The 23,704-nt window shown below is 38.1% G+C and overlaps 2 protein-coding genes across 3 annotated transcripts in view; one reads left to right on the forward strand and one right to left on the reverse strand.

Annotated features, from left to right (window-relative positions):
* echdc2 (enoyl CoA hydratase domain containing 2) lies at positions 1-14,900 on the forward strand. Its single transcript, XM_079584325.1, has 9 exons — positions 1-644; positions 2,925-2,992; positions 3,562-3,649; positions 3,724-3,810; positions 5,202-5,294; positions 5,485-5,541; positions 10,637-10,824; positions 12,950-13,048; positions 13,150-14,900. Exons 1-9 carry the CDS (start codon positions 431-433, stop codon positions 13,225-13,227), a joined length of 972 nt encoding a protein of 323 aa, XP_079440451.1. The 5' UTR covers positions 1-430; the 3' UTR covers positions 13,228-14,900.
* zyg11 (zyg-11 family member, cell cycle regulator) overlaps positions 13,946-23,704 on the reverse strand; it is a 17,479-nt gene continuing 7,720 nt past the window's right edge. Inside the window, exons 6-16 of one of the 2 annotated variants that reach the window (XM_079584322.1) lie at positions 23,488-23,664; positions 22,241-22,305; positions 21,017-21,116; positions 19,773-19,823; positions 19,502-19,663; positions 19,352-19,399; positions 18,128-18,325; positions 17,997-18,049; positions 16,672-16,769; positions 16,401-16,580; positions 13,946-15,723 (exon numbers count right to left, since the gene is read on the reverse strand). In XM_079584322.1, the coding sequence (XP_079440448.1) occupies positions 15,707-15,723; positions 16,401-16,580; positions 16,672-16,769; positions 17,997-18,049; positions 18,128-18,325; positions 19,352-19,399; positions 19,502-19,663; positions 19,773-19,823; positions 21,017-21,116; positions 22,241-22,305; positions 23,488-23,664 (1,149 nt within the window). In that variant the 3' untranslated portion in view covers positions 13,946-15,706. Of the gene's footprint in view, positions 15,724-16,400; positions 16,584-16,671; positions 16,770-17,996; positions 18,050-18,127; positions 18,326-19,351; positions 19,400-19,501; positions 19,664-19,772; positions 19,824-21,016; positions 21,117-22,240; positions 22,306-23,487; positions 23,665-23,704 lie in introns of both variants that reach the window. The other variant, XM_079584321.1, reaches the window with a different exon arrangement.

The raw sequence follows: 23,704 nt of genomic DNA on the forward strand, positions 1-23,704 counted from the left end.
AGAATTCCGAGTTACGCGCTTGCAGTAGTGACGTGTAATCAAGTCGTTTCAATTTTCGCGTCGCGTTACTAGGAGACTTTAAAATGTGTAAATAAACTCATTAATATGTAATAATCATAATGTAATTAAATATGCATTACACATATTGAACACATTAGGCTGTGTTCCTGCAAAGTGAGTCGTTCTGTAAGCGTTGAGGTGAAGAAGGTTGACAGTTTGTTTGAGGAAGTGAAGTGGAAAAATACACGAGCAAACTTGACTGTTGATATGGCGTTTCGCAAAACATGAATCTCCCACACGGCTTATTATTAACAGTAACAGCTCCGGTTTAATTCCGGGTTATACGGTTTCGATTCTGGTTTGGGGCCAACAACATCGCTGTTACTATACTAAGTTATCTTACTATACTATCTTATAAAAAGACCTTATCATGAGTGTAGTGCTCGGAGTTGCCATGAGGACTGGGATGTTTCTCATCCAGCCCAGCGTGCAGGTGATGATGGCAGCGCGCTGTGTGTTTGCAGGGCCGATTAAGCGACTTTCCCCCCGGGTTAGTTTTACTCAGTCCCGCTCGTGGTGCTCTGATGGGCCAGTTTCTGATCGCAATGAAGTCCGGCTGCATTGGCTGGATGGTGAAGACAACGGTAGGTGCATCAACAACTAAATATATTATTGCTGGACTCTTGCAGACGCGTCCTGTACACACACACACACACACACACACACACACACACACACACACACACACACACACACACACACACACACACACACACACACACACACACACCTCTGTCTACATTTTAAACTGGTGTGCTTAATTACCTTCCACCCGTTATTATTCATTCAATAGCCTGTATTGTAAGGAATTATGAAGGGTAACGTTAGTTTAATTTGGAGATTGAAAGTGAAAACAAAAAAAAATTATATTACTCTTGTCTTGTATCTTGTAGTTCAGTGGTTCTGAACTGTTTGCTTCAGGACTGTGAGTGGCAATCCAACACAGAATAATATTTTTGTTGTTGTGTGAAAGTAAACAACATTCTACCTAATATTAACCATTAAAGTGTATAAATATGAATTTTATATATATATATATATATATATATATATATATATATATATATATATATATATATATATATATATAATTTAAATACAAAGTTCTGTTACTGGCTAATAGGTCATTAACTTATTCGGCTAGCAATCAGATAATTTTCTACATGGCACAGCTGATTGGTTTATGATGCATCAGCAGCCAATGAGCTCACTGCATTCGAACATTCAAATACTCTGTCAGTGTTTTCCATAGCAGTTTGCAGTGCGCTTTCAGAAACCCTCCACCTCCCCAGCTCCACCTGTATAGATCTGCTTTGGGTAATTTCCAAGGGGGTAATCCATCCGCCGGAAACTGAAGCCTCCGCGGGCGCCGCCATTGTAGCAGAACTTCACCTGCTGTTAGCATTCCATTGACTCCCATTCATTTTTGCGTCACTTTGACAGCGAATAACTTTACATCTGAGGCGTCTAAAGACTCCATTTGTCCATTATTTATTTCTAAAGAAACTCGACAATGTATAAAAGGCTCCATTACCTTGTACCTTACGTTATGGCCCCGTAGAAGCCGTTTTTGTAAAAATAGGCTAACGATTGCGTCATAACTCACACGACTCTCTGTCGCACTGTAGAGAAATTACCGTATAGACCGGCGTAGAAGCTCGCAGGCAATCGGGGGAACGTGGAGGCATTAAGTCCGATAAAGTGAAGGGAGTAGCCCACAGAGAGTGATGAAGTTGCTGCTGCTGCTCATGGACAGCTAATACTCACGCTCTCCGTCTCTGCGAGATTCGGAAGGGAATGATTCAGATTTCTCTCCGCACAGCTACTAGAAGACTGACAGCTGTCAGACACGTTGCTCACGTGTTCAAGCTCAGTTTGAGCCTGCGCAGTTCGCCTGGCGATCAGGAAGTGAGTGCTTCAAATGGGCTTCACTTTTCTCCGTTGAAGTCTATGGGGTCGCTGTGTCCATCTTATATACTGTCTATATGGTAATTTCATGCATTCTATAGACATTATTCACATTAGCGCCATCTTTGATTTTTAACAGGAATGAAATCGAGGCTGTGAGGGATGATGGGCATACATCTATTCAGTGTTATTACTGTTATTTAATGCGTGTTTGGATTGTTCTGCTGACGAAACACTGCAAAATATATTTCTAAGAAGTTTCAGTAGACAAAAAACAATAGCAGCAGAAGCGTAGCAGATCTATTCCATCAAGACCAAATACATTAAACATTGTCATATCCTAACCATGCTAAACTCTCAGAGAGTTGTCATGTTAGAAATAAGCCAATGGATATAGCTGCTGCAAGCAGGATTTACAGTGCCAAGCACAATAAAGATGTGGTCAAATTTAGTGTTGTTCGGCAAGTTTTTGTGGGCGAAATTCAGTCATTTCAACAGGAATCCACGATTTCAACAGGAATACACAGGATCCACATGAGGAATCCACATGATTTCACATCAGGGTGAAAAATATTTTCCAATGCTGATTTCACAACAAATTAAAGCTTGTCACGTGTTAACCAACAGAAAGCTAGTTGGTTTGAAATTTACTTCTGTGTGAGCTGTACTCCATACGTCACAACAATATTAACTATAGACAATGGATCTGTATTGCCAGCAAAAGTTCGCTGAAATTTTGCTAATGTGTCCATACCTTTACAGCATAAACAAACTATTACAACAATGTTTAATGCGTCGTCACATCCCCTGTAAAGACTTTAACCCCAGTCGAGCCATGAGTGCAGTAACTTACTATTTATATTTGGCATAATTTCTGTGATTGGAACAGACCTGCCACCCACCCGTTGAGAACAGTAGGCACAGCATTCATTTCTCTTTTTCTATTGTCTGGTTAGGTATAGTGGAAGTGCTGATGTGTCGTGAGAGAGCGCGGAACTCTCTGGGTCGCGTGTTTGTGAATCAGGTGAGTCGACCATTGTGTGTGTGTGTGACACCCCCTGTCCTACAGCATTAAACATGTAGAAAGCAGATCGAGTTCACCTCCGTCCTCTTTTTCTGATCTCTTCTTTATAAATGTATGTGTGTAAAAATGCTATTTTGTTGTAATTTGGCCCATATGATGATATAGCTCAATAATTTGACTGGTGCTTTACATTTCCACCACACATATTACAAGACATCATTCTTTTTTATGATCTTTTGAGATTTAAATAAAGAAATAAACGACAAATAATCCATGATGTAACTTCAAGATGTAACCCATCGCTGTTATGGTTTTTAAATATTAACTTCACTTGATTTGTGGATGGTCCATTTTCTTCTGTCTGTTTCCACAAAGTAGAATAAGAACTCTTTTTCATCAGTTTTTCATAAGAATGTCTGGCAAAAGTGTGTCAGGCCTTTAAATAAATGAAGACAAAAGACAAAAATAAAAAGGGCATATCTCTCACAGAATTCTGCCTCAAATCAATATCTTTGAGTTTGATCTTTCTCCGTCTATATATGCATCAATATCTGTCATTCTCTGTGTAGATGAGAGAGCTGGTGTCATCGGTACATCGTGACGCAGCAGTTCGTGTGGTGATCTTCAGGAGTTTGATACCCGGAGTCTTTTGTGCAGGTTTGTGTAAGGAATACTGTATCAGTATTCAGATATTTGCATATGCCATAATTAGCCTTTTTGTGTGTTAACAGGAGCAGATCTTAAAGAGAGAGCCCAGATGAGTAATCCCGAGGCAGAGCTGTTTGTACATGGCCTGCGATCACTAATGAGTGACATCGGTGAGACATGAAGATAATGATTCTCATGAATATTGGAAAATGACTCATCCTCCACATATAGTTCAGTAGTGTAATGATCCAGAGCTCTGAATTCTGATAGTGCAGCACTGAAAAGGTAATGTTTCCCAGCTGCAAATATGATTATGGCTGGAGGAGGTGAGAGTGATTGGATATAATAAACCCACAGAAAGCTAATTTTCCCCCAATGCCCTCAGCTTTTGCAAAGTCACGCAAATAACATTTTTGGAAAATGCAGCTGTTTTTATAAGCAATAAAGAACCTCTATATAATTTTTACATGTTTAATCAAAAATAAAGTAAATGAGTGTATACAGTGGGGTGAAATGCTTCTAATAAAAATAAAAAAAGGAAAACTAACTTTTATCAGCATAACAGTTTGAGTAAAACGATTTAGAAAAATGAACATGATTTTCTGAATTTTTGTATTTGATATTTTGAAGCATTTTCTTCAGTTTCAGTTTAGTAAAATTATATTTTTTATATATCGACTAATTTTAATAACCAAACATGTATTCGTCTGTGTACCACAATTGGAATTTCAGTGATTGCAGGATTTTCTCTTATTACAAAACAATTAGCATTTTGTGGATACAATTGCGTCACCCAGGAAGTGACATCATTTGGATTTTTTTTTCTAAAGCATGACAGGAAGACAAATAGTTGCTTAAACCATTTCCTAAATTTTTGACATGTAGGCTATTGTTTGTTGACAGCATTTGTCAAGCTCAAAATTGAAAAAAATGAAACATATTTCCTAATTTATAAGAAATATGGGGGGTCAGTAAGATTTGTTTTAAAAGTGACAGTAAAGACATTTACTGTACGTTAAAACAAATGACGTTAAAACAGAACATTCTATTTCAGATAAATGCTGTTCTTTTGAACTTCTTTTGAAAATCTATCATGGTTTCTACAAAAATATGAAGCAGCACAACTGTTTTCAACATTGATAATAATAATAAGAAATGTTTCTTGAGCATCATGTGACACTGAAGACTGGAGTAATGATGCTGAAAGTTCTGCTTTGATTAAAACAAATTTTAAAAGATACTAATATTACTCTACAGCCTTGCAGAGAGACTTCTTCCAAAAACTTAAACAAATCTTACCAACTCCAAACTTTTGAACTGTATGAATAGCAACTAAAACCATTTGTTCTCAATTGGTAGATTATTGTTTTAATAATTTCAAATGGTAACTTTGTGTTATTTTCAGGTTTCCTTTTGAATCCCAGATTTTCATTGTGTCCCCTCTCTCTATCAGTCTGTCAGCACTGAGTGTTTCAGGAGAGGTCCAGCTGTTTGAAAGCTTCTCTCATTAATGTGATCTATGACCTGTCTGATTGGTGTGTGTGTGTCCATTATGTGCCAGCTGCGCTGCCCATGCCAACCATCGCGGCGGTGGACGGCTTTGCTCTCGGGGGCGGTTTGGAATTGGCTCTGGCGTGTGACCTTCGCACTGCAGGTGAGCGGCTTGACCTTCTGAGGGTAGATCACGACAGGTATCACAGCTGCTGATGGTGCAGGTGTGGGGTTGCGTGATTTGTAGTCATTCTGTTTGGCACGTCACGGACCGGGGAATTTCGGCGGTCACGGCATGAGAATGCTGGGTCCTTCAACTGACCTTTGTCTGTGATTGTGTGTGTGTTTTGCAGCACATTCTGCGCAGATGGGCCTGATTGAAACTACGAGAGGATTACTCCCAGGGGCTGGTGAGAAAAATAAATGAATAGATAGACCTGAAATAATAAGACAAACAGACAGCTAGATGGCAGTCCCATTACAGAAGAGAGACAGATAAACAGGAAGTTAACAGAAAGACCGACATAATTGGAGAGTGAAACAGCAGTGCCTTGCAACTGCCTAAAAATTGCAGTAGATTACACTTTTCTGAAATGTTATGTCTGAATATATCTAATATCTAGTTAAATATGTAATAATTTGCATTAATTTCCAGAACAGAAGTATGAATGTTATTTAATTTTGTTGACATATTAAAGTTAAACGTAAAAAATAGTAGTAAATAAAATAGTGTATTTTGGATGTTTTCTTTCCACTAGTTTGAAAGAAGACACGTTATGGAAAGCCAAATGGCTCAAAATCTCAAAATTGACCACTGCATGGAAAAAACATGTTTTTAACTGTAGTGTCTTGCCTTTAAAGGGGTCATGACATGAGAAACCAAATTTGCCTTGATCTTTTGGTATTTAAGAGGTCTTTGTACCATTAAAACGTCCTGCAAGTTTCATAGCTTAAGACGTCCTCCCCATTATAAACGAATCATTTATTTAATCAAGCTCTAAATACAGCTCGTTCTGGATTCATGGTAAGAAGTGACGTCACGGTACGAAGTGACGTACCAGCGTTTGCATATAGACCGCCTCCAGCACAAGACAACTACCCTTTAAGCGCAAGGGAACTACCAGAGAATGTCTAATAAGGGGAGAAGGTTCACTCTCGCTACACTTCCGGCTTCTGACTGGTTGCAGTTCCCCTCTGATTCCACATGAGGGCGCTCACAGGACGAGTGCAGAATGAATGGTGGTCTATGGAGCTATACCCCTCAAAATCCACTTTTCTCAGGATATAATTTTTTGTCTAGTAATTTGAATGTTGTATTCGAAAGGAGATGCAAAGAAATTGCACATTGCTGGGTGTTAGATTTTTTAGAGTCACTTATTTGCTTTAAAAAGTCTTTCAAAATGTCAATGACGTCATACACATCGTACGACCAGAGTTACTGCTTTACGGCAATCCTTCAGTCACTTTGGTGTTTTCGCGCTCTGCACTTTATTTTCTCTCGAGGCATCGCCAGCACAGCTGACACAGGTAAACACACGGGCTAGAAGAGTTTCTGCTAGAAGACATTCTGTTCCCGCTTCGGATGCCATGATGCCATCAAGCGGTATCTCTGGTCGTAACCAGTCATTCACTGACCAATCAGCGTTCATTAGCAGAATGCTAGCGTGTTATGAGCAACAACAACTCAACCCGTAAGAAATCGAAAGAACATAAGTACTCGTTCATTCAACTTTCGACCTATAACCCATGTTGAACTTGCCAAAGCTACAATCAAATCTGAGATTTCTCAATGGCAATCGGGTGAAAGAGACAAATTTAGCCGTCTAGCCCCATAGACTCCCATTCATTTTGCACTCGGGCGATCGCCCCCAGTGGAACTCTGGTGGAACTACAACCAAAAATTCGGTACAATCAGGGGGGCAGTGTTCCGAAAGACATTGAAGCCGCCCTGGGCGCCGCCATTGGCTAGCGGACCCCCACCTGCTGTTAGCATTCCATTGACTCCCATTCATTTTGGCGTCACTTTGACAGCAAATAACTTTACATCTGAGGCGTTTAAAGACACCGTTTGTCCATTGTTTATTTCTAAAGAAACACGAAAATGTATAAAAGGCTCCATTACCTTGTATCTTACGTTATGGCCCCGTAGAAGCAGTTTTTGTAAAAATAGGCTAACGATTGCGTCATACCCGCGCGACTCTGTCGCACAAGTCGAAAAATTACCGTATGGACAGGCAGAGAAGCTCGCAAGCAATCGGGAGGACGTGGAGGCATAAAGTCAAGGGAGAAGCCCATAGAGAGTGATAAAGTTGCTCCCGTTGCTAGCTCATGGACAGCTAATACTCACGCTCTCCGTTTCTGCGAGATTCGGAAGGGAATGATTCAGATTTCTCTCGGCACATCTACAAGAAGACCTACAGGTTGCTCACGTCACATCTACGTCGTCAAGCTCAGTTTGAGCCTGCGCAGTTCGCCTTGCGATCAGGAAGTGAGTGCTTCTAATTGACTTAATTTCTCTCCGTTGAAACCTATGGGGTCGCTGTGTCCAGTTTATATACTGTCTATGGGTACAATAGGACTTAATAGGAGTATGGGGAGGCTGCAGACCTGGAGCCGGTAGATATAGGACCCAAACAGTTTTACGCCCCTGGCAGTTTTACGCCCCTGTTGTTCCTGATGCGTCCAGTAGGGGGAGGCTGTACAGTGACACAAATTGAGGTATGTTTTAATCTTTTTTTTAAATTAATTAATTTATTTATTTTGTATTGCAAATGAAAGGATACAGACATTAACAGTGAGAAGAGAAAAAAAAACAAAAAAAACAAACAAGGGGGGTATACGGACATCAAAAGAGATTGAATTAGGCTACACAAATCAATACAATATTACATTTTGTCAATAAAAAAATTAAAGTTTCTTTACAACAGACTCAAGGATATTATTTGTTTTAGAAACCTTTTGAGTTCAAAGGTTTTGCCATTGGATGGTTCTGTCGTTATGCAGATGAAACTTGCCCAGAATTTACCAAAAAGTTTTACCAAAGGCTTAAATTTATCTTACCACGTATGTAGGACACTGTTTTGTAGCTGTATGACGACCAATAGAGAATAGTACAGCAGATATTAAATCGAGGATCCATATGATTACACGGTAGGCTACTGTATGTCTAATGGTCTAAATATGGTTAATATCTAAATGTAACTTTATATAAATTCACAACAACATATTTAACTTAGTCTCCATATAAAAACATTCGGTGAATAGGCCTATAACTGCAGTAGGTCATACCATTACTTGTCATAACCCGTAGTTGATCCAATTATGTGTATTTTAAATTTCTCAATTCACAAAAACAAAAGTCTTCTGAAGGTTGAGTGAAGAGAGTGAACACCGACTGAATATCTGCATCTATTTTTCTATTTTAATCCGTGCAGATCTACACTGTAGCGTTTATATTTAAATTAACAAAAAACACAAAATTGTCAAGTCTATGGACGGGTTATTATGTGTTAGCGTCGATTTAATGATGTTATTTCGCAGTATATCCCCCTACTGGACGCATCAGGAACAACAGGGGCGTAAAACTGCCTGGGGCGTAAAACTGCCTGGGGCGTATATCTACCGGCACCAGGACTGCAGCCTCCCCATATAGCTTAATAGGGAGTGTGCAGGCTCTCCGTAGACGGGCTCTGGAACTACGCTCTATTTGTATCGTCGTCGCGCCCACGCGCCTCACAAGTGTTCAGTCGACGGACAGCGAGTGGGTCTGTGTACAGGGAAATTACGATGCCACGCAGATGTGCTGTTCCTGGCTGTGGACAAACAACATCTTTGAATAAAAGATGCGAAAGATCCAGTCGTCAGGGAAAAATGGATGCACTTTATTTTTTGCGGACGTCTCAGTCACGCCAGTATTAGTTTAAGCGTTGAAGGATGACTGTTTTGAGAACAAATCCCAAAATGATGCTGGCTTTGCCAGAAAACTGCTGCTCAAAGATAAGTCCGTGCCTACTATTCTGGGCTCAACAACGACGACGCAAACTAAACAACTTTTTAAATACGCTGAATCAGCAAATGGTCTGGCTGGGGGCGTTAAAGGGGTGGTAAAATGCCATTTTCACAAGATGTAAAATAAATCTCTGATGTCCCCAGAGTGTGTGTGTGAAGTTTTAGCACAAAATATCCCACAGATATTTTTATAAAGCATGTTAAAGTTGTCACTTTTTGAGGCTTTGCAAAAACGCACCGTTTTGTGCCTGGCCCTTTAAATGCAAATGAGCTGCACAGAGGGCGGGGTTTCAAGAGCTCGCGTGTGTTAGCAGCTGCGATTACCTCAGGCAGACACACTAAAATGACAGAAACTGTTCTGCCTTTAATGTCAAAACGGAGTCAGACAAAGATGGAGAGACTCAAGAAGAAGAGACAACATGTAGAATGCAACAGGACGTCTCTGAAAGGTTAGTTGATGAATGTATGTTGCTGATGTGGAGTTAAATATCTTCAATTAGGATATTCTGTCATGATAATCTATAAATCGCTCGTATAGGAACTGTTGTGAGATGCACACAGTGAATTTCGATTGCATGTGAAAAGATGGATGCTAAAGTTTGAGCTGACTCACAAATGTACTCTTATACAACAACTTTTCCTCTTCTCAACATGACTGCTTGTTCCCGGGGGCGGGGCTTATATACATTTTAGACTTGCTGATGTCACTAAACCCGGAAGAATGTGGTGTAGTCCCTACCAGCCTTAGTTGTAGTCCTTAAACAAATATTTATTTAAAAGCAAATGTCTCCCTTTGCTTTGAATTTTGAGCATTGTATCTTTGCAGATGTTGTTTATGCTCAAACAGCAACATTTCACACTAACTCAAGTTAGAAAAGTGAAATCATACTTTACCACCCCTTTAATAATTGATGCATAGGCACTGACGTTAGCCAATCATAACAGTGGGCGTTAACACTGAACTCTTAAAGGGGAAACACCCCCAAAACAGACTGTTTGAATCAGAGGATGAGAAACAGGGTGGGAAAAGGTCATAAATCACTACATTTTGAAAATTAAAAAAAAAAAAAACTATAGTTATAATTGCACCTAAGGGAACATAATAATAAAATAAAAATTGGAAACATGTTCCAAATATTTAGTCCATGTGTTGCAGAAGTCTATGCAGATTAAAGATATTTTGAGAAGATTTTGAGTTGTTGTTTTTTTGCCCATACACAGTGTCAACGGTCAACAAAACTGTTTGGTTTAACATTCTTCAAAATATCTTCTTTTGTGTTCCACAAAGTCATACAGCTTTGGAATGACAAGCATTATCAATAGGAAACAAATATTTTCTAACATAATAATCAGTTTTGAGCTTCGGTGAATTGAAATAAAAATAACACAAAGAACCAAATGTTGTGGCATATGTATTCAAGTAGAGAGAGGTGATGATGTATCTGATTACTTTTTAAAGCCGCCATAAGTAAATCATAATTTCTCTGTGTTTATCAGGAGGCAGTCAAAGGTTGCCCCGGACGGTGGGCTTTGCCATGGCAAAGGAGCTGATTTTCACAGGACGCCGTGTCGGGGGTGAACAGGCTGCAGAGTTGGGGCTGGTCAACCGCTCTGTGCCACAGAACCAGACGAGAGACGCGGCCCACAAAGAGGCTCTTAGTCTTGCACGAGAGATCCTGCCTCAGGTGAGTCTGCAGGACATTTCCATTATTTACTTTTTCTCTCAGTCTGACACACTTTCTCGCCTCTGCTACTGTCTCGCTGAATTATACTCTCTTCTGTTGTGAGCACACTCCAACACTATGGGTTACACTCTGATAGTGTCCTGTGAAGTGGACTTCACAAGGTACTCGGCCATCTCAGATCTTCAGGAGTGTATGTGCTTAGTTCAAAGGGTGTTGCACACGCATACGGAACTGTACATCAATATAGACAGGAAAATTTACCCTATGCATTAAAGCTGAAGTCGGCAAGATTTTTTTAATCATATTCACTGAAACCGACACTATGCTCCGACAGAGCATAAATTAAACATAAATTAGAAAAAAAAACGCGCTTCACCTCCACCTAGAGCCTGCTATTTGTTTTGCAAAAATCCACCGCTCCCGGTTCTTCTGGTCCAATCAGTGCAGGGCTGTGTGAGATCTGACTGTCAATCACAGTTCGTGCACACGCCACAGAGTTTGGCGGATGAATGCCAGGAGAATGTTACCTGGCTAAATGCATTGTGCCAACTGGAAAGTTTGGTGGAGGAGGGATAATGGTGTGGGGCTGTTTTTCAAGGGTTGGCTAAGCCCCTTACTTCCAGTGAAGAGAAATTTAAATTCTTCAGCATACCAAAACATTTTGAACAGTGCTATTCTTCCAACTTTGTGAAACAGTTTGGGAAATGCCCTTTTCTATTCCAGAATGACTCTGCACAGTCATAAAGGTCCCAAGGTCCATAAAGACATGGTTGGATGGAGTTTGGTGTGGAAGTACTTGTGAATTGGACCATGTGAATGTGCGTGTGGCTAATTTTGCAGGGTTTTTCCACTGTGTATTTCCACAAGTGTTGCTCATAGATATAAATGCATGTTTATGTTTGTTTGTTTCTGTGTTCTTGAAACTGTTCTCACACTAGTACAGCTGTAGCCACAGGAATTTCACTGGGTGTACTTGTGATTTAATCCCATTTGCATCATGTGACACGGTTCTGTCACGGAGACAGTCTCCCATCATGACTCGAGACGACAGGCCAGCCTTGAATATATGTATGGCCTCAAGAAAGACAGACCTGGCTCAAATGTGCCATTACAATCTTCCGTAGTGTCCAGAGCACACAATTAACTATATAAACAATGTAATTACAATGACGTGCGTAATCCAGTGCTTGATCTTGTTATATTTTGCCTTTGGAGTGAACTCTCAAATATCGGTCATATCATCGTCATTACATGACTCGGCATGTGGAGTTGTGGAACTGGAATTTTCTGTATTGTACTAAACTCTCGTGAGGCGTGACCTTGAGAACATCCAGCTTTTCTAGGTTTTCCAGTGATTGACAAGCCATTAAATTAGATTAAAATGAAGTTTGCCTATTTAGGTCAGTGTGAGAACGGCATTCTGACATGTCGTGCCACAATAACTTCTGTCAGCAGCAGCAGTTCTGTCCACCTTAACTGTGTCATCGTGATTATGTGACCGTGTCATAAACAGATACAATGCAGATTTTACAGTATTGAGGCCTAGATTGTTGACAAACAAACTCAGTAAGATTTATTTTAAAATAAATTGATCCTTTTATTCAGCAAGGATGCATTAAGTTGATCAAAAGTGAAAGTAAAGACTTTTACATTCATACAAATGAGTTCTATTTCAAATACTTGCTTTTCTTTAGAACTTTCTAATCATAAAATAAGCATAAAAAAAATATCGTGGTTTACACACAAATATTAAGCAGCACAACTGCTTTTTACATTATAATAAGAAATGTTTCCTAAACATCAAATTAGAATGATGCTGAAAATTCAGCTTTACCATCACAGGAATAAATCATTTAAAAATATTTTCAAATAGTAAATTATAATCATATTTTACAATATTACTGTTTTTGGTTTATGCAGCCTCGGTGAGCAAAATAAACTTATTGGGGGAAAAATTAATCTTACTGGCCCCCCAAAAAAACTATAACAGTGTGGGAAAAAATCCCATATTTTTACCTTAGCGAAAATGTAACAATCAACTTGCTTTTCCTTTAGGAAATGAAAACCTAATCTTATTTTCATCAGAAGATACATTTTTCCTTGTTACGCTTTCCTCCCTCTCCAGGCCCCGATTGCCGTGCGAATGGCTAAATTAGCGATGAATCGAGGCTCTGACGTGGACATCTCTTCAGGAATGGCGATTGAGGGAATGTGTTACGCCAGGGTGAGTGTTATACATTAACCATATGAATCTAATCTGTACAATTTGGATTTGTTGCAGTATTTTGTGTGCTTGGTTTGACTGAATGTTTTGCATTCTCTCAGCTCATTCCCACAAAGGACAGACAAGAGGGCATGGCTGCGTTTATAGAGAAGAGGCTGCCAAGGTACACTGGAGAGTGAAAGTTTTAACAGTACACTTCAAACATTTTGAACATTCAGTGCTACAAAGTGTTGGGTTTCAAATTCCTTTGAAATCACAATGCTTAAAAATAACTAACAAAAAATTTAAAAACTTTGTCATGCTCTTTTTTGTGTGTGTGAGTTTAAGTTTTTTGTCTCATTTCTGGATAGAGTTGCTAATATTGAGAAAATACATAAAATAAATTACTTAATTTTTTAAAAATCATTCTGGAAAAATAAATAAATTTGGGATATACCGATAGGAAGATTTTGGCCGATAACCGGTAATTCTATATATTTGATAACCGCTATATTGGCTGATAAATCTAAATTAAAAAAATATTTTTGAGAGCCTGATCACAAAAACTAAAGTCTCACAATTAAAATCCATGTCCCAAGCACATAATTATATTGCCATTATACTTTTATGTAGCCTATATGACAGGACATTTTTGAGGTAATCAATTTTTCAATCAATTCAAAACCATCATGGCAAACAGTGTGCATCTAAAGTGTCTCAGCTGAAGGAAATATATAGGCCAAATTTAATATATAGGCCAAATTTTCTTCTCGGGCCGATATATAAAATAATAAAAATATAATATTTTGTTTTTTGGAGCTAGGATATTCATATTGTAATATTTATTTTAAGTCTTTAATTTGAGAAATTCCTTAACATGAACATGTTAATAAAGATGAACAGCAGACTGAAGCAACAGGGGTTTTACATTCTTTATTCCCCAAACATAATTTTGCATAAACGGGAATCCGAGCGGCAGTATGACACTGTAGCGTTCTCTGGTTTTGCTGCTCAATACACACTCTGCGTGAGGAAGATAACTGTAGTACAACACGGAACCAAAATCCACATACATGATGAGATTCTCCACGCTCGGTCTGAAGAGTTCAGTGAACCCAGAGGACATTTGGTCCATTTACACAGCGGCAGATTCAATTTAACCTCAATAATTGTTATTGCCGAAACATTATCCAAAAAACAGGCAGTGTTGTGATGAATTTCAGTTGTATAAACCCGGCCAAAGTCGCCAAACACTCAACAAAATTACAGTCCAAATTACAACAAGGACTTATATTGCATGCTATTTGCAAGAACAGCTGCATGACACAACAAGATTTTCTGGAACAAAGCATATTTGTTGGAGCATCTCATCATTATTCATGGCCCAGTTACGAATAGAAAACCAAATCCATGCTGCGAAAAACAAGGATACACACCCAGGGAAAATGAAACATTTATATACACTCAAAAAAAAAAACACACACTTTAGTTCATTGGAACACAATGGAGTATCTTTTTTAACTGCAATTTCAAACAGGACAAGTTGAACCTGCTGTTTAAAAGCTTAATCTGTGTTAAATTAAATCAAACTTAAGTTTATATGTATGTTTAGCAAGGCAAATCCAATGACTTTTGGCAAATCACCAGTGCTCCAAAGTTGCCACAATCAGAACAAATATTCCCTAAGGTGTTCCTCTTGCCTTTTTTTTTTTTCTTTTTAACAAGGTGCCATTTATCTGTCCATTTTTTATTTTATGTCTGCCGTTACAGTCCATTGCTTGATTTTTCCAAATGGTTTACGAGGCAGCAATCCATTTATTGACAAGTTCCTGCTTTGCCTCAACAGATCCATGCAATAAAGAGAGTCTGAAGGCAAAAGCTTTGATTTTTATTCATCTCCGCCTGTTCCGTTGATCATTTCGGCTTCTGAAGAGCTCCGGGTTGTTGAAGAATCTTCGGCTTAGGTGTTCAGTCCATGTTGTACCATTTTTAAAACAAGCTCGAATCTAAATCGTAATACTTTGCGTGCAATACGACTCACAGACCATCATAAACATTGTCATCTGCCACAGTTGATACACTGTGTATAAAAATAGATTTCATCCCTAAAGCTCTCATGCATTGACAAGCGTTATCTCACAGATCACACACGCAATTTTAACATTCCACACCGAAATTTACCAAACAGTTCAAACTTATTAAATATGCTCATGTATTTCCACGTGACCCAACCGTATCCGAGTATATAGCATTTTATGCCGAATAGGACAGAAATCTGTCACATAAATGAAATTTCCTATGGAGTTTCATCCAAATATGCATATGTAGCTTTCTGATGTACATGCTCTTAGTACATGTGGACATGCGTGCACACACACACACACACACACACAGATATATAAACGCTCACATCCATAATCATGTTTAACAAACACACACTCTCTGAGCTGCTGCCCGTCTAAATAAACATCATCAGATCACAGAGACTTATTCCAAATAAATAACGGATTCGGTCATGTGCAAACATATGCAAAGTAACTTATCCACACGTTCCTCTTTGCAAAAAGAACAGCAGTGTCGTTATCATACGGATGGGCACGAGTGAACACATACACGTACAAAAAAAAAAAAAACGTTTGCAGCGTCCTATCCAGAGACCACTGACCAAAAAGAACCGTGTCATGGAATGTTTTTCTCTGGAAAACAGAGAAATTTAGAATAAAAACGTATGTCAGATATAAAACTGAACACTCAAGCTTTCGAAAAGAAGTTTTGAAAGTTACCCCCAAAAATGAAAACACTGTCATCATTTACTTGCCCTCATATCGTTCCAAACCTGTAAGACTTTTGCTGAAGATATGTTTGATGAAATTTGAGAGATTTCGGTCACACACCGATCGCTTATATGATGAACAGACTTCATTTGGGCTTTTATACACATAAACATTGATCAGTGAATGACCAGAGTACTAAAATTTGGTACACGGAAGCTCAAGCATGAGCCAATAAAGGTTTGTTCTTGCTTGTATGATTGAGCTTCTGTTTTAAAGTGTTTATATGCGATTAAAAGCTTGAATTCAATCTGTTCATCATATAAAGTGATCGGTTCTCTTCAGAAGATTTGGATTAAACCGCTCGATTCATATGGATTTATTTTTATGATCTCTTTATGAAGCGAGTTTTGGGTAAACAGACTTTCAATGGAGGGACAGAAATCTCTCCAAATTTATTAAATCTTCATCCGTGTTTTGAAGATGAATGGAAGTCGTAATTAATTGACAGAATTTTCATTTTTGGGTGAACCATTCCTTCAAATTTAAAAGGAACAGTTCTGCATTTCAAAAAGGACTTTCGTTTGTCTGTGGACACGTACCTGTCGGTGTGTGTATTTTTGCCGGGCCTGCGTATCCTGTGCGTGCTCTGTGGCGATGTAAACTGTCTAGGATGCTTTCAGCCAATCGCAGCACATCGCCGTGGGTTTTGGGATGTGACATCACGGCCTCTAGCTGCCGCAGTCCTCCCTCCTCCAGTAACATGCTGCAGTACCGCCCCGCTGCTTCCACCAGGGCAGAATAGGAAAATAAAATGAACACCACCAAATGTTTCTGGGCTCAGAAGCGTTGGGTCTAGGGTGCTGATCTCACCATTTTTGCTGCAGACGTGCTGCATGGCCCATGCGGCCCACAGCTGAACTCCTGGGGTCTGGAAGCACTCCAGTAAAGGGAAGAAAGGGTTGAACGATCTGAAAGAGACACGTCATCTCATTAGAATACTAGAAATCAATCTTTATAGTGCATAAATGGCACTAGGTAAAGATCCCAGACTGGACACCAGTGTTGTTGTTAACTAAATAGATTAAAAGTGTTTTTTTGTTTATTGAAATAAAAATATCAATATTAGATAAAAAAAAACGTATTTATTTTAGTTTAGTTGCCAAGGTAACATTTCTAATTTATTTAATTTGAATGGAGATGGTAAAAAAATAAAATAAATGAACGCTAAATAGAATTAAAAATAAACAAATCTATAGTTCAAAATATTAATAAATACTATAGTATAGAAATAATAATAAAACAACACTGCTCCATACAACCAGTACTGTCAAATGTTTTAGTCAATTAATTTTAGTACAACAATTTAGTCAAACAATTAAAAATAAATAAAATTATTTATTATTTTAATTACAGTATTATTCAGTTTGACCCTTTAAGGTTAACAATTATCATTTTCTGAAGGTTAAGTGCCTATTCACATTTTTCCTTGGGAAAAAAAAGATGACATTAATAAAATATTTAAACAATAAAAATATTAAATTCATATGCATAATATTGTATATATTTTTTTTTTAAAACAATCCTTTAGTTTCAAGCCGCAACCAGATTATATTATTTTCTATTTAATTCATATTTTAAAGTGTAATAAAATAAAATGTAAACAATTTCAGTTTATTTCATTTTCAAGTGCTGCACAACTGGTTTATTTTTTAAATTAAAACATGGATAAAACAAATTATATTCCTTAAAAATATACATATTGTTTTAACCCTTTTTTTTTTTTTTTGCCATCAGCATTTTTGATAATGTTCACAAATATTTTTTGGCCCCCAGAACATTTTGTTGTATGAATATCTGAACATGCAATGCATCAAAAGAAAGCTGGAAAATTCTATCAATGGTGGTGAAGTGTTCTCATAAATGACGGAAAACTGCATCAATGGTGGGGAAAGAGTTAATCAACTCTAAGATTATTATTGCTATTATTTCTTTGAGAAATACATTGCACTGTACAATAGTGATATATTTCTATAATCATTTTTTCAAGTTAAACTGCGTTTTCCGCATCACATGTTCATAGGTATACAATAAAAACATCAGATAGTTTGTCAGGTCTGGTCTTGGGTTTCTGGTACTTGATACTGTCCATGGTTCACATTCAGTGAAGAATATTTTATTGTGGTGTTATTTCTCACCTGTACGCCACCATCTCGCATTCCGGCGTTGGCCACTTCAGAATCGCTGAATGCTGCGAAGACACACATGATTATTAAGCCTTTGTTGTAAAACCCAAGCAATTTTGACTTCTATTCGCACCAGCACGCACCAGTTGCTCCAGCAGTGTGTTCCTGAGCGACATGTCGAGGGTCCACACCTTCTCGCCCCGTGAGGTGAGGTGGGCCAAGATGCCTGCCGCGAAATAACTGACCTCCACCTCTGGACTGTGCAGCAGAGAGCGGATATGATCCAGAAAACTCTGAACCATCAGCTCACCGTGCAACTCCCCCACTTCAGCGATATTATTCTGAATACAGAAGCACACAAAACATTCAGAACGAGACAAGATAGACAAAGTACAATAGCACAGGGGAACTCGGCTACAGAAATACAACCGAATGTGAAGTGAAATAGCCTCATTATACTTTCTAACTAAGGGAAACTATTAGCATAATCCCTCAGCAGTGCTTCCTCTGACACGAGAAGGCGTTTTATCAGAGCTGCCCACAGCTCCAGAACCACTCGCCTCAATTCAGCTTCTCCACAGCACTGGAATATGTATTTCCCTCTTTACAATTATTATTAAAGGGTTGATACAACATTTTTTGTATGTTGTACCCTAGTTTTTTTTTTTTTTTTTGAGAAGTCTCTTATGCTCAACAAGACTGCATATATTTGACCATTAATATTGCAATATATTTAAAATGTAATTTATTCCTGTGATCAAAGCTGAATTTTCAGCATCATTACTCCAGTCTTCAGTGTCACATGATCTTTCAGAAATCATTCTAATATGATGATTTGGTGTTAAAAAAACATTTCGTATTATTTTCAATGTTGAAAACTGTTGTGCAGCCTAATATTTTGTGGAAACAGTGATACATTTTTTCAGGATTCTTTAAATAGAAATGTCAAAAGAACAGCTTATTTTGAAATTAATAATCCTATCTAACATAAAAGTTTGTAAATATGCATGAGTGTCTATATATATATATATATATATATATATATATATATATATATATATATATATATATATATATATATATATATATATATATATAGATAGACACACAAAAACATACATACAGATTCATCGATTTGACAGCACTATTTGAAATGTAGATGTAGCATAAATTTGTACCAATGATTTTACGGTCAATTTTGAGAAATTCAATGCCTCTTTACTGAATTAAAAAAAAAAAAAAATCTTAAAAGAAACATCTTACTGACCCCAAACTTTCGAACAGTAGTGTATTGTATATACAATTGACATATTCAATTAAAACATTTTTTTCTCAATATGAACCCAACTTTCTACATGGTTTCTTACCAGTAAACCCAACACCTTCTGTTGAATGGATGACTCTGATGGAAAGGACTGACAAAACAGAAATTTTGAAAATTAGAACTTCCGATCAAGTTAACAAATTACAGTTATGCTCTTCCAAAAATGGTATAAAATGGTTTGAAAAGGGTTTACCTCGAGTACTTTGATGAAGAGCTCTAGTCCCTGGTTCTCTATGAAGTGTCTGCAGGTGGTAGGAGATTCATCCGTGAGGTTCCACAGAGCGCTGAGTGTGAACTTCAACGTGGCGTCAACGGTACCCTGACACGTCTTCTGCCGCACAATGTGCAGGAGTTGCTATGATGTAAAGAGTGTGTGTGTGAGAGATAAGTATACACTATTCTTCCTGTTCAGGTGTTACAAGTGCTAACTGTTAAATCTAGGAAAACAAAAACAAAAAACATACCTTTACGATAAAAAGCTCGGCTCCCAATTGTGCAGTTTGGTCAGTGGACAGCTATTTAAGAAACACAAACAAAGGGTAAAGTTAAGGAAGACATTCAAACGAAATCCTTCATTTCCAATAGAGAGTACCGGTAGTACAGGAGCTGCGTGGAGTTCTGATCATGTACACAAGAGGAATTTTCAGATCATTTGAACTGGTTAGTTCACCCAAAAATAAAAATAAAAGACTAAATTCAATCGGTTCATCATATAAAGCGACTGTGTCTCTTCAGAAAATTTGGACTTAAGCGCTCAATTCATATGGATAAGTTTTACGATCTCTTTATGACCTTTTTGAAGTGTCAAGTTGGTAGCTGTCAACGGAGGGACAGAAAGCTCTCAGATTTCATCAAAAATATCTTCATTTGTGTTCCGAAGATGAACGAAAGTCTTACGGGTTTAGAACGGCATGAGGATGAGTAACCTATGACGGTTGGGCAGTTATGAATGATAATGTCATGTCAGTACATAATTATTTACATTGATTAGTCCTAGAAAACCTACATTCATTATTCATTAATTTTACCATGGTGAATAAGTGGAAGGTATCGGCTGCTTCGTGACCAGTTTGAAGGGTCTGTGCAACGAAACACGAGATAGAAATGCTGATTTACTGGGGAAAAAAACAGACTTTCCACTAACTATACACAAACAAGCAATCAAAATCAAAATGTCTGGTTGCTCGTTTTATTTCTGATCCATTTTTCACAGGGTAAAATGTCCCCAAATCCCTCTCCGCATAACGTATATTAAACATCGGATACGTTCTAATTGCATGTGATTGTGTTGTGTCACGCATGATATTTGCTACTGTACCTTTAAGACATTATATGTAAATGGACCCTTGATTGCTAAACTCTCTGAATGTGAAATGGGTAACAACAGTATAAAAAAAAGAACAAATAGATTAATTGTCATATGCCAATACATTCACTGTTTTGACGTCGTCATTTTCTAAAAAAAAAATTTTTTTTTAAAAACAAACAAAAACATTCCATGAGAGCAGCTTAGATAAACTCTTCTGACCTCCACAGACAAAACAACAGCGTTCTGACGTGACGGGCACAATCTGCACGTCTCACGTCTGTCATATCGCATTTCACGACGCATCACTGCGCTAGAATGTTCTGAATGTTTTCTGGGAGCCTCTCCCAGGTCCCGTTTCCGCTCTACTGTTAAACCTGTTCTCACGCGCAGACTGCTCACCTTGGCAGCGAGGATGGAGATGATAGCTACGGCCATCCTCTGCATGTTCTGATCCTCGTGGTTACACAGCCACTGCATCACCAGCTTGGCAGCTTCAAACCTGAAAAACACAACGTCAAAATCGACCCAGATGTTAAAAATCTGTCAACAAGACAACACACTACCAGTTTGGACACACTTGACTGAAAGTATGTATCTGGTAACCTCAAAAAACTTTTCATATGAAATGTCTTGCTTAAGAATGAGAAGGTGCATCTAAACGGTTTACTTATTATATTAACAGAATTGTTGGATTCTAAATGTATTAAATTAATCAAAAGTGCTAGTAAAAATTGAGAAAAAAAAAAAGTCCACAAAAATATGATATATTGATAATAATCAACATAAATAATAAATGTTTCTTGAGCATCAAATCAGCATATTAGAATGATTTCTGAAGGATCATGTGACACTGAAGACTGGAGTAATGATGCTGAAAATTCAGCTATACCATCACAGGAATAAATTACACTTTAAAATAGAAAACAATTTAAAATTTTAATAAATTTCTGTTCTTTTTTCTTCTTCTACAGAAAATAAATGCAGCCTTGATGAGCAGAATAAACTACTTCTTTCAAAAACATTTTAAAAAAAAATCTAACTGACCTCAAAGCTACGAACGGTCATTTCAAAAAGCAACAGCCAAACCCAGCAAAAGATTGAGTGATGACACCGGTCATGCAAATAAGATATTTAGACTTCCTTTTGAAATTGCTTCAAAATGTTACATTAAATTTTAAAGTGTTACCCCTCTTTCTCTCTCAGTGTGTTACCTCAGTGTGTGTTACCTCAGTGTGTGTTACCTCAGTGCGTGTTACCTCAGTGCGTGTTACCTCAGTGCGTGTTACCTCAGTGCGTGTTACCTCAGTGCGTGTTACCTCAGTGCGTGTTACCTCAGTGCGTGTTACCTCAGTGCGTGTTACCTCAGTGCGTGTTACCTCAGTGTGTGTTACCTCAGTGCGTGTTACCTCAGTGTTATCAGCAGCAAGACAAAAACTCAAGAGAGCGATTATTATATTTTGGTGTAAAAATGTCACAATACAACTGTAATTCATCTGTGCTGTATAGTTGACCAAGCCATATTGAGATATCAATTTGAACTCAATTCTCTGAGCAACCATACGGTTTTATAAAGTGTTTATGAAACGTGTGAAAGTATATTTGAGGAGGTGGTTTGTTGATCACCTGTTGAAGGGAACCTCCTGCAAGATTCGATCACTGCAGAGAGACAGCAGGCAGTTCTTCTGCAGCTGTACACAAACAAAAACAGAACTGCTGTTAAAGGGGAAATCATAACTGACACATGAAAAGCCCTCTCTATGTCTTTTCCCCATTCTCCAAACGGAACTGAAAGATCACGTAAAAATTTAAATGTTCTCAGAATCGCCTTGTTGAAAAGATACTTCCTGTAAAAGTGTTGACAATCATGCAAGTGACTACATTATACATTCAATCTAATTTATAAATCCACTGTACCAAATAGGGCCAGACAATATTGAATAATCAAAATATATTGCTAATGATTTTGTATTAGCAACCATGGCGACAGACGTGGACTAAACGTGTAACGTTTAGTGGCACGCTGTTCTTATTTCGTTCAAACATTATGGACCATGGCAAGCAGACTTTGGGACAAAAAAGGAGAACTAAAATGAGGCTCAATATCGGTGTGGCGTTTTCGAGATGCCGAGAGCTCCACGTCTGTGACTAACTTGGACTTGACAGAGCTTCACGAGTCACGACTTGACAGCGACACCGCTCTTGAACATTCTTTATTAGACAGGTGAGCAAATGTACATAAAACAAATCAATGTCATATAGCTCAACATGATGAAATGTTAGAATATGATCTGTATGTTATTCTAATGTTGATCTAGCTTACTAGTAAGCTGCTAGTTTCATATAGCAAACAAATTCATATAACTTTCAACACACTCAAATGCTGTTTAGTATGATAGTGTAACGTTAGACCAAGTGAAACAGCGCTGCGTTACCTCACAAGTTTAATTCGTCTAATAAACTGACCTGTGCGAGTAGTAATTCAGCACTTGTGGGTAGTTCGGTAGAATTAAATATCCTTTTTCCTTTATATCCGCGGGACTCGCGTGTGATATCTGTCAATTATTAGCAATCACGACCTGCTTCATACCACTGTCATTTTAAAAAACATGAATGTTTTCACTCATCCATTAACATTATTAGATCCATCAGCTTGACAGCAAGTCCCATCATTCAGCTTGTCACTGCGTCATAAACCTATGCCTTTGTTATTGTAAAACGTTAGCGACCCCTAGCGGCGAAAAAAAGTTACATATTGTAGCTTTAAATCCCAATTTTAACAGCAAATACATTCAATATGGTCAGCTAATTTTATTTTGACCATGACAGCCTTTTCTGTACCACACCTGATGATTCAGCATTATTTTACGTACCTGTTGGTGGTTGGGGAAGGTCTTCATGGCTTCGAGTAGCAGCTGTGTGACGTTCCCCAGGAGCCGCACAGGGATTCCAAAGGCCAGTTCCTGTTTGGTCAAGTTGAACACACAGGCACTGGCTGCCAGCTGCACATTCAATGTGGCCGGATGATTCTTCATCCCCAACGCGACCAACTGCAGAAGGGCCGAGAAGAGACGTGAGGGTTGATACGGA

This window comes from Phoxinus phoxinus (assembly GCF_949152265.1).
Source record: "Phoxinus phoxinus genome assembly, chromosome: 16".
NCBI classification, from domain to species: Eukaryota; Metazoa; Chordata; class Actinopteri; order Cypriniformes; family Leuciscidae; genus Phoxinus; species Phoxinus phoxinus.

What these genes read in the sequence shown, in the direction of transcription:
- echdc2 (XM_079584325.1), top strand. Translation starts at nt 431, where the DNA reads ATGAGTGTAGTGCTCGGAGTTGCCATGAGGACTGGGATGTTTCTCATC. An exon ending in GTCGCGTGTTTGTGAATCAG is followed by an intron (nt 2,993 to 3,561) that starts GTGAGTCGACCA and finishes TTCTCTGTGTAG; the next exon opens with ATGAGAGAGCTGGTGTCATC. An exon ending in ACCCGGAGTCTTTTGTGCAG is followed by an intron (nt 3,650 to 3,723) that starts GTTTGTGTAAGG and finishes GTGTGTTAACAG; the next exon opens with GAGCAGATCTTAAAGAGAGA.